The sequence below is a fragment of the Triturus cristatus genome, chromosome 7 (genome assembly GCF_964204655.1).
Source record: "Triturus cristatus chromosome 7, aTriCri1.1, whole genome shotgun sequence".
Taxonomy (NCBI): Eukaryota; Metazoa; Chordata; class Amphibia; order Caudata; family Salamandridae; genus Triturus; species Triturus cristatus.
Genome location: NC_140590.1, coordinates 363,939,762 through 363,950,656, shown reverse-complemented (window position 1 = coordinate 363,950,656; position 10,895 = coordinate 363,939,762). Strand labels below are relative to the sequence as shown.

The 10,895-nt window shown below is 49.9% G+C and overlaps 1 protein-coding gene across 1 annotated transcript; it reads left to right on the top strand.

The window, feature by feature from the left end:
• Nucleotides 1-613: 613 nt before the first annotated feature.
• LOC146809681 (uncharacterized) lies at nt 614-7,709 on the top strand. Its single transcript, XM_085614368.1, has 2 exons — nt 614-705; nt 6,572-7,709. Exon 2 carries the CDS (start codon nt 6,775-6,777, stop codon nt 7,573-7,575), a length of 801 nt encoding a protein of 266 aa, XP_085470494.1. The 5' UTR covers nt 614-705; nt 6,572-6,774; the 3' UTR covers nt 7,576-7,709.
• The last annotated feature ends 3,186 nt before the right edge of the window (nt 7,710-10,895 follow it).

Genomic DNA, 10,895 nt, shown 5'->3' with positions numbered 1-10,895 from the left:
GCAGGAAAAACACAGGCGTTGGAGGCATGGAGCCTGGTACTCTGCGTGTTTTACGATCATCTGTATTGATTATCGAAGCCATGGAGTGAAGTTCCTCCCCACTGCTCATAGGGGGCAATCTGAATCCGCCTGAACCAGGGGCACATTCAAAATAAGCAACACTGCTCTATCACAGCACATCGAATTGTTCGACTTTGAAAGTGGTAAGTAGACCCCGTGTGCCGCATTGCCACTTTTCCATACTCAAGGTTGGTCAACATCTATAAATAAGCATCGACGTTTCCAATGTTTAATTTAGAGGAAACATCTCAAAACTCACTGGTGCTGCCTGTACACTCCTGAATTCCCGGCAATCGAGATTACATCAAAACTGTTAGTTCAAATCTCCCTGCGCACCCTTTTCTGGAGGGATGCTACACTAGTCCCTCCCGCTCGACACAACGAGACGGAGAAGAAGACATTCCGAGCGGGAAACGCCGCGCGCCACTCGTGCTTGTCAGCGAGGCTCTGGGCGCGGCAGATGCTGCTAAGCTCCAGGGGCCTGTGACCGCGGGAGAAGGCGGCGCAGAATTAGAGCCGCGAACGGCGGGGGTATAGAGTGTCGCAGCCTCGCCAGGCGACAAGAACAGCGCGCCACAGCCAGGACTGAGGGCCGGAGCATTGCAAACCAGAGCGGGCATCACCCGCAGAAGTCTTTCAGAAAAGGTACGTCTAAGTGGCCTTTCAGTGCGAGAGCAGCTGTCCGCGGAGTCATGGATGTCCCTCTAATGTGACCCTCAAAGCGCGCGCTTCGGCAGATTGGGCAGGTCCAAGTGAGTGCAAGAAATGGATACTTTACTGGCTGTCCACGTTCATCCTATATTGCAGTGTATACACTATGGCCAAGAAAATATCTGGCCTCGCTCCTACTTGAAGCCTGAACAAGTTTATTAAACGAAAAATCAATAGTCTGTGAGTCACAGAACAGGACAGCAGCGTCCCCCCTGTAACCAGTGAACATATTTGCTACACGCACATGCAAGAAATGTGTAGGTTTTTCATATACAGACACGAATGGGGATCACATGGCCGAAATCAATACAACGGAACGGCTGCAGGGGTAGCTGGGATCCACGAGACCGAGCTTAGTCGACCTTCAAAGTGAGAGAAAAAGGTAAACTTCGAGGGGCTGAGCAGCTACTGGAGAGTCCTCGCCTGTTACTGCCAAGCATGAAAGTGAGTCTTAATACGCCCGAAACAGTACTGTTTGGGGCATATTTACAAGCTCCTTGTGCCACCAAAGCGTCACATTTTGTTAACGCTCTGGTGGCCCATATTTACAAGGCCACACAAAACCACCCTGCGTGGCTTTTCATAGCCTTGTAAATATGGCCCCCTTTCATGTATTACTTTGCATGAAAGCGGCGTTCTACAGGTGTTGCTGTGGGTGTTCCCATGCTACACCCATGGATTCTGACGCATTCCCAGATTGCATCCTGCAGCTCACATAGAAGGAGGAAAATACCATCAATGATTGTTTTTATGCAGGAAGGTGTCCCTTCCTGCACAGAAACAATCATCACTGCAACGTTGGCACCCTTCCACCATGGTGCCCAGGCACCCTTGCACCATGGAGTAAGGGTGCCTGCATTGGCGTTAGGCAGCCTATTGTGCTCCGGCGCAGAGGAAAGCACAGGGATACGTTGTATTGTTGTAAATACAACAAACCCCTGCACTTTCCTACCTGATGACGCATCTCGGCGCAGCTAGATGGCTTACAGTACTGTGCTGCGTCAATATCTTGTAAATATGCCCCTTTGTTTGGTCCTATGGTTAGTCCAGGAAAGTAAAATGGCGTTGTAACCAAGGTAGCGCTAAGGCAAATCAGGAGTTGTGCTTCGGGCCTCCAACAGCAATACAAATACAATACGACCCCGTAGTATTAGGTCTCATCCCTTTCCCTCACAAGGATCGATCAATGTTTGTCCGTAGCCTTTAGGATCCTCAGCCATGTATCCGTCCCCTCATCATGATGCGTATTGGTTATAGTAGTGCCTTACATTTGCAACTGCCCAATTAATGCAAGTAGAAACTGGATTTTGTCCGGAGGCGCCTCCTGGCGCCTCCAAGAAATCTTTACGAGACGTCTTTTTTCCAACTGTCCTTTCTTGATCTCAGTTTAATACTTTTATATCATAAAATAAAAATAAATGAATAACTAACATCATGAAATAAAAACAATTTCGAATACTATTTTAAGGCGCACGACTTTGGCTGAGAAGATCTTCCATTGGACCAGCACCAAAATAATGGCATTGCCTGTGAATCTGCCTTTATGGACATCCTATTACGCGCTCTTTCCTTTGAGGGAGGGGCGACTTCGTAAAGCGCCAAACTATGTCCAACAAGAGCATCAGAGCCACTAAGGCACACAAGGATCCGCTGAGCCCAGTACTTGAAGGCACAGAGAGATACCATCACTTGAAACAAGCAATAACAAACCCCACAGGTTTGGCTTTTGCACAGCGCATGCGCACGGAGGCATGCAGCATATGTGGCACATGCAGCAGGCATATAGGCCAGCACCACTGTCCCACAGTCCAGTAGGCAGACAGGAACACATACACATCAACTGTGCACAGTATGATGCTGGAATCTAGGCACAAAGCTGTGATGTGCCTGAGGGAAGCATAGAATGATGTACGCCAGGATAGCACGGGGGAAAAATATACCAGGGGAGCATCAGTGATGTTCTCTTAGGATCACAAGTAATGCACCTCTGAGTAGTATGAGGTGATTTGCCACAGGTGAGCACTGGGTGTGGTATACCTCGAGGGAGCACTGTATGGTGAGCTCAGGTAAGCCCCGAGTGACGTGCTACAGGTGAGCATTGGGTGTAGTATACCTAAAGGGAGCACTACATGGTGGGCTCAGGTAAGCCCTGTGTGACGCCCCAGAGCACTGCACGGTGAGCTCAGGTAAGACCAGAGTGACGCGCCACAGGTGAGCACTGAGTGCAGTATACCTCAAGGGAGCACTGTATGGTAGGCTCAGGTAAACCCTTAGTGAAGCACCACAGATGAGCACTGCGTGTAGTATACCTCAAGGGAGCACTGCATGGTGAGCTCAGGTAAGCCCGAGTGACGTGCTTCAGGCAAGCACTGGGTGCTGTATGCCTCAAGGGAGCACTGTAGAGTGAGCTCAGATAAGCTCAGAGTGATGTGCAACAGGCGAGCACAGGGTGCAGTATGGCTCAAGGGAGCACTGTAGGGTGAGCTAAGGTAAGCCCCAAGTGGCGTGCCACAGGTGAGCTCTGGGTGTAGTATACCTCAAGAGAGCACTGCATGGTGAGCTCAGGTAAGCCCCGAGTGACACACCACTGGTGAGCACTGAGTGTAGTAAACCTCAAGGGAGCACTGCACCGTGAGCTCATGTAAGCCCCGAGTGACACTCCGCTGGTGAGCACTGGGTGTAGTATACCTCAAGCGAGCACTGCATGGTGAGCTCAGGTAAGCCCCTAGTGATGCGCCATAGGTGAGCACTGGGTGTAGTATACCTCAAGGGAGTACTGCATGGTGAGCTCAGGTAAACCCCGAGTGACATGCCACAGGTCAGCACTGGGTGTAGTATACCTCAAGAGAGCACTGCATGATGAGCTCAGGTAAGCCCCGAGTGACATGCCACAGGTGAGCACTGGGTGCAGTATACCTCAAGAGAGCACTGCATGGTGGGCTCAGGTAAACCCAGAGTGACATGCCACAGGTCAGCACTGGGTGTAGTATACTTGAAGGGAGCACTACATGGTGGGCTCAGGTAAGCCCAGAGTGACGGGGGATTTTGACTAATTATGATGAGGGAAAATTAAATAAATAATTAGTTTTCCCTCGACGTCGTCTGTCGAAATCCCCCCTCCCGGCTCCACCGCCCCACAGCTCTTACCTGCACGGGCCGCGGTTGACTGCCCGATTGCCGGATAGGCCAGCCCGATGCTGGCTGATTCAATAATTACCGTGAAAGGAATCAAAATGAATTTTCAGGCTAAATTGACCCCAGCTTCCGCCTCAGATGTAAGCGCAGGGAAAGCCTCAGGAGCTGTTTAGGAAGCAGTTGGGAGGGATAGAGACATCCAGAGGGAGAGGGAAGGAATCTGTGATGCGACTGTAAAGATGGGTGAGAAGCCCTCTCCGCCTCAGTCACTTCCAGGACTGAAATCCCCTGGATAATAGGATTAGGGATCCCCAGGAACTAATCGGATTACTCGACAATGCGCTGTGGCCCCTTCTGAACCTTCAAACACATTTCCGACGGATAATCCTCTTCATTCCACTTTACATCTCTCACACAAGATCTGGGTTCAGAGATTTGCTCACTTGGCGGTCAGACTCTGGAGTGACTGCGGGGACCCGCGCTCTCTGACAAGAGCACCCCTCAATGAGGACCGCCTTTGGAGGTCATGCCCACACACAAAAAGACTGCATTGCAAGTCTGAGCGGTTCCCAGGGTCTCTCTTTAATCTGCATCTGCGTTATCTGAAGCGGGAACATTTTTGGCCATGACAGTGCTCCCAGAAGCCAAAATTCAACTCTGGCAAGCTATGTTTCACATCACCTGCCGCGCTGCCAAGAGCTAGAAAATGTCAATCCTCCTCCGCAATCTGGACCAATGCGGCAGCCTCCCCCCCAGTCCCCTCGCTGTTCTTTGGTGTCCCTTTCAAAAACCTTCCTCAGTGCCACCCATAGCCCTTTTAATCTTCTCAGATGCTTGTCCTCCTCAATTTATAAACCAAGGGGCATATTTGTAACTTTAGTGGCAGAGGGCAGCACAGCAAGTCGCCTTATTGCGCTGTGGCACAGGACAAAGACAGGAATACGCAGCATTTATCCGATATGGCACATTCCTGGCCTTTTCTTTTGCTCTGGCGCCGTTTTGCCAGCCTAGTGCCAATGCAGGCACACTTGCCCCATGGCGCTAGTGTGCCTGTGTTGTAGTCAGGATTGTTTTCTGTACAGGAAGATGCACCTGCCTGCACAAAAACAATCCTGAAAGGCTTTTTCCTCATTCTATGTGTCCTGCCGAATGCAGGACACATAAAAAAGATGAAAAAATAAGGCGCATTCCCAGGCTTACAAGGTCTTGTAAATCTGGGAATGCGTCAAAAGCCATGGGAGTTGCATGGAAACACCCAAGCAGTGTCCCTGGAGGGCCTAGCCAGGGCAGAGTAATGAAATGCAGCCATTTGCGCTTCGTAGTCTTACTCCATTTTTTGGAGCCACTTAAAGTCAGACACATTGGCTTTGCGTGGCTTCAGAAATATGACTTAAGGTTTGCGCTGCTCTTGCACCGTGTTGCGTGGTGAAAGAGTGACGCAAACCCGGGTCATAACTATGGCCCTAGGTGTGTACAAAGTTCTTGTTTTGCTCTCAAAGGGCCTCATGTAGGTAAATAAATTTTACCGTTTCTAAAATACCGAGCCGTACCGAATCGGTAAATTAGAATCGGTAAGTTATATGTAGGTAAAAATTCGGTAACAGTTACCGATTCGGTAACATTCGGTAATCACGATTCGGAATCCACCGAATCGGTAAATACCGAGGTGGTATTTACCGAATCGGAAAATACCGAGGTGGTATTTACCGAATCGGAAAATACCGAGGTGGTATTTACCGAATCGGAAAATACCGAATCGGTATGTACGGATTCGGCAAATAAAATCACATGACTTGACGAAACAGCTAATCCCGTGCAACCACAGCCCACCCAACCAGGAAGTGGCCACACCCAGGCAGGTGTACATAATTAGCCGACCCTGGAGAGTCTTGGAGTGCAGAGGAGAGGCAGGGAGCCGGTGCCTGTGCGAGCGGGAAAACGAACATCATGTCCAGCCAGAGAACACAGAGAGACGGAGGGGAAAGGAGGAGGAAGCTGAAATTTAGCCCCAAGGAACTCCAGGTGCTGGTGGAGGAGGTGGTGAAGCAGCACCAGAAGCTGTTCGGAAGGCAATCCCTGCAAGTGCCTGAGGCGGAAAAGCGCAACATATGGCTGGCCATCCAGGCCCAGGTGAATGCAGTGGGAGTGACCCACAGGGACATAGAGGTCCTAAAGAAGCGCTGGTATGACCTGAGGATTGTAACCAAGAGGAAGATGGGCGACATCCAGAAGGAGGCCAGCCAGACTGGAGGTGGAACCAACAGGGCACCTGCCCTCACCGAACTGGAGGAGCTGGTGGGGGCCACAATCGAGCAAGAGAGCGTCGTGGGTCTTGGGGACGCCGACAGCTCTGCCAGAGCCGCCACACAACAAGGTAAGACGAAAGCACAGCAATGTAGCACCCCCTATCCCTATCCCACATCCCCCATTGTGAAACGAGAATCACACTGCAGTCCACACGTGTCAGTGCAGACAGGCAATGCATTCCGGGAGATGTAGTCAGGGAAAAACTAACCATGACGTAAATGTAACAGGGCAACAAGGCATGTCACGCACTCGAGGCACAAGGAGACAGAGGACATTTTGGAATGTGAAATGATTCATTGTGACGCTTTCAATGCAGCCCTTCGGGGACACTGAGCCAATGTTGTATTTCTGTCCACAGATGTGACATCATGCAAGACAGGGCATGCTGCAGGAGAGACGGCACACCGGCCACAAATATCACCTCTAGCCAGCACAAGTACAGACCAGGGAGCAGGCCCACTGGCACCCGCACCACCAACACAGGCAGCCTCGCCGCAGCCAGAGCCAGCATCACCTGGCCCAGAGCCAGCATCACCTCACCAAGAGCCAGCACCGCCACTCATGTTTGAGTCACCGGCCACATCTCCGCTTGCAGGTGTGAGAATGATGAGGCGTCCAGCAGCCAGGCTACGAGCCTTAGACACCTCGTCAGACGACAGCATGGGCCCTGACGAACTCACCATGTCCCAGGAAGGGAGCCATGCCACTGTGCCCCACACCTCACAGGCAGCACAGACCGGAGCAAGAGGGCGCCGCAGGTCGCGTGTCCAGAGTCCACCAGCACCCATTGACGGCCATGGTGTCTTCTTGGGTCTCGAGGGCCAAATGTTGAAGCAACAGCGCCTGCAAACAAAGGCAGTCATGTCAGTCCAGAGGCACATGCGGGTGATGAAAACCACATTAGTCACCATGGACAATAACATCAGCGGCATGGCTGCGGGCATTCGGGACATGTCCCAGTCAATCCAGCAGTTGTGCAGCAAATTAGATGCTGACATCGAAGCACGGCGCCGGGAACGCCAGAGAAGGGACACTACCAACAGGGCACTCAACCGTCTGGCAACGGCGACTTCTCTACTGTGCCGGCGCTCTGTGACGATGCAGGAGGGCCTAACACAGTGCTGCAGCGACCTGTCTCGGGGGATGGTGCAGGTGACAAGTGCACTAGGGGTGCTATTGACTAGTCAGGCGTCGACAACTGCTGCAGGGGATGCTGCGGAGAGCATCGACACCAGCAGCAGGAGCAGCATCACACCCCCCGTCCCAGAAGCACGCAGGAGCAGCAGGCGGCTTGGGGTTGGCTCTAGTGAGGATGCACAGGCCGTGCCATCCACCACTGCAGCGCGTATGCGCAAACATTGATGTGGCCCTGCTTAGCCACTTCCCATTGGGTGACGTAACCCTGGACTTACTTCTTGTATAGATGGGATATTGCCAGATTGGCTTGTTCTTGTGTTCATGGCGTGGTGCCACATTAAACTACGTCATGACTTCTCACAACTGGCTGTGTCCCCTTACTTACTCAGAAATAGTTGCATGTGATCTCTGCCCGTCTCTCTCTCCCATCTATTGCAGTTGGCACTCTAGCTGCGTTGCCCTGTGGCTGTCCTGACTCATCCTCGTTGTCCTCAAAATATGTTAGTTCCACATCTGTCCCTTTTTTCGTGGCAAGTTTGTGCAGCATTGCACAAGTGGCAATAATCTTGCAGCAGGTGATGGGTTTGTACTGGCGTGCGCCTCCGCTCTTGTGGAGGCAGCGGAACCTGCTCTTCAGTAGTCCAAACGTGCGCTCCACCACATTGCGTGTTGTTTTGTGTGCCACGTTGTATCGTCTCTCACTCTGGGTTGCTGGGTGTAGGTAGGGAGTGAGGATGAATGACCGGCATGCATATGCACTGTCGCCTAGATGAGTAAAAGGGTGACATCAGTAACATGCCTCTATACACTATGATTTGCAGGTTGCAAGGGGCGTCACTGTTACTTACCTAGCAGGTATCCCTCTCCGAATTCTCCTGCACTCAGTCGTGTGTAGATCCCACTATTCTGGAAGATGTAAGAGTCGTGGGTGCTTCCAGGAAACTTTGCAACAATATCTGTGATGATGTTCCCTGCATCACAGATCACCTGCACATTGATGGAGTGGGTGGACTTCCTGTTCCTGTAGATGTGCTCTGTGTCAGCTGGTGGACAGATTGGGATGTGTGTACCATCAATACAGCCGATGACATGGGGGAACTGTGCCATGTGATAAAAGTCTGTTTTTGTTTTATGCAGTGCAGCCTGTGTGTTGGGGAAGCTGATGTAGTGGTGCATTCTCTGCATCATGGCATCCAGGAACTTCCTGAAGAAACATGACAGGCAACTCTGGGATACCCCACCCACCGCAGCTGTCACCACCTGATAACTGCCGGATGCCAGCAGATGTAGGCTGCAGAGCACCTGCACATGTGGGGGTATGGCGTGCGCCCTTCTTATTGGCTGGTCAAGGAGTGGGTGAAGGTCCCTGATTAAGTCCATGATGGTTTCGGGGTGTAGCCTGTACCTCTCATGTATCTCTGCATCAGTCAGCTGGAATAGTGTGATGCGCTGTCTGTAGATGCGTTCCTCCCGTCGCCAAACCCTCAGTCCTGCTGCCTGTAGACGTAGGCGCCTTGCAATGACATACATAGCGGCCATGTTGTCCACGCTGTTGCATTTTGGGATTGCTAATATGCACTGTTGATGGTTACCACCTGCTTTCAATCCGTGTTAATTACCGACTCTTATTTACCGATTTTCTTGGATTTCTTAATTACCGAGTGCTCCTACATGTCATTTTAATTTTTACCACTTCATATTTACCACTTCATATTTACCGATTCGTTAAGTATGTATTCGGTAAATCTGATTCGGTATTTTAGAATTCGGTAAATATGATTCGGTATTTACCGCCTCATATTTACCGAAAGGTGGTTTTTGGACTCCTACATCTCACTTGTCTGAATACCGGTCGGTAACGGCATATTTACCGAAAATCGGCCGTTACCGACCGGTATTTGGCTACCTACATGAGGCCCAAAGTAACTAATGTTATTGACACTCACAAAGCTCCTTGGTTTCCTTTCACCTTTACAACACTTAAGAAATTTCTGCTTTAAAAATTCATTCCCATCTCCTAATGTTATAACTTTACCGGTCAAAATCGAAGGCATTTGATTGCCTGAAAGTTTACCTTCTGCAAGGCTTTAGTAAGCACAATGGCAAATGTTTGCAGATATTAAATCCGCAAATATATATTTCGCTGAGTTCTAGCATACACAGTGGCTTTGCACAATAACAGAACACGCCGTTTCCTATGCAGGATCTCTTGTGCAAAGCACATTTGTTTTTAAGAGTCACAGTTATAACGAAGTGGCACAAAATGTACAAAGAAAAGCTTTCCATTAACCCAGGAGAAAGTTGCAAAAAAGCTTTGCTACTTTGCATGCTCCTGCAGCAAGGCGCCTCTTTTAACGCGGCATGCTACAGCAGAAATGCCAAGTTTAAGGCTCAACATAGCAGGAAATTGTCCAGAAAATATCCAGTGCAGAGTTTCTCAGCCAAACCTCAAGCCAAGAAGAGTGACTGTTCCAGGAATTCAGGTCACGATATGAAACTTTATTAAATATGATAAACAAAATGACAACACACTCAAAAACATCTGCTGGAAATGTCAAATTAATATTAAGCAAAACGTAAATCTGAGATTTCCAGAAATACAATACATTTCATCTTTGAAATGTGGCAACTGTGGGAAAAAACATAACCAGATAAGGATTGTTGACATTTAAAATTCCACCAGCAAACTCCTGTGGTTTTGTCGAACTGCACAGCTTCGTGAAGCTGTAAAGCTTCTTGAGTCCTCACAGCTTTGCCTGTAGTGGAAATTTCTTACCAAAAAATGCTTTACTGTATATTTTTTCAGGTTAAAATATTAGTACAATGCATAGAATTATTTTGTATTTGCTGGAGTGTCTCTGAAGTTATTGGGAATCGGAAAAAAGATGTCACTGGCACTTTGGATGTATCATCACATTGTATGAAAGGCAGTGCGCACTGCAAGAAATAGAGAGATTTGTCAGAAGGAGGGGCTTCTGCAGGGCGTGACGAGCTGGAGCAAAATTCAGTCATGTGTCAGACACATATGATTGCGTCTGCGCACCTGCCCTTCTGAATTTTTGGAACCATTGGCCAGGCACATAATAATAACCTGGTATTTGTAAAGCGCAAACTAATCACCCTTAAGGGTCTCAAGGCACTGGGGGCCATCGGGAAGATTAAGTGAGCATTGCCCAGAGTCACATGGTGCTGGGCTGAGCTGCCGCTGGAGCCAGAGATTGAACCATGAGCCCCGTGCTCCGGAGTCAGCCGCCCTGGCCGCTGTGCCACACCTCTACCACACAGAATATATCCCAAGCCCTCTGGCTTTTTAGAGTCATAGGCCTGACATATGATGGAATCTACCCCAACCCTCCTGGACTTTCAGAAGCATACACTTAACATGTGACTGACTCTCCCTGGGCCATCCTGGCTTTTCTGAGACGGAGCCTGCCATGTGACTGAATCTACCCCAACCCTCCTGGACTTTCAGAAGCATACACTTAACATGTGACTGACTCTACCCGGGCCGTCCAGGCTTTTCTGAGACTGAGCCTGCCATGTGA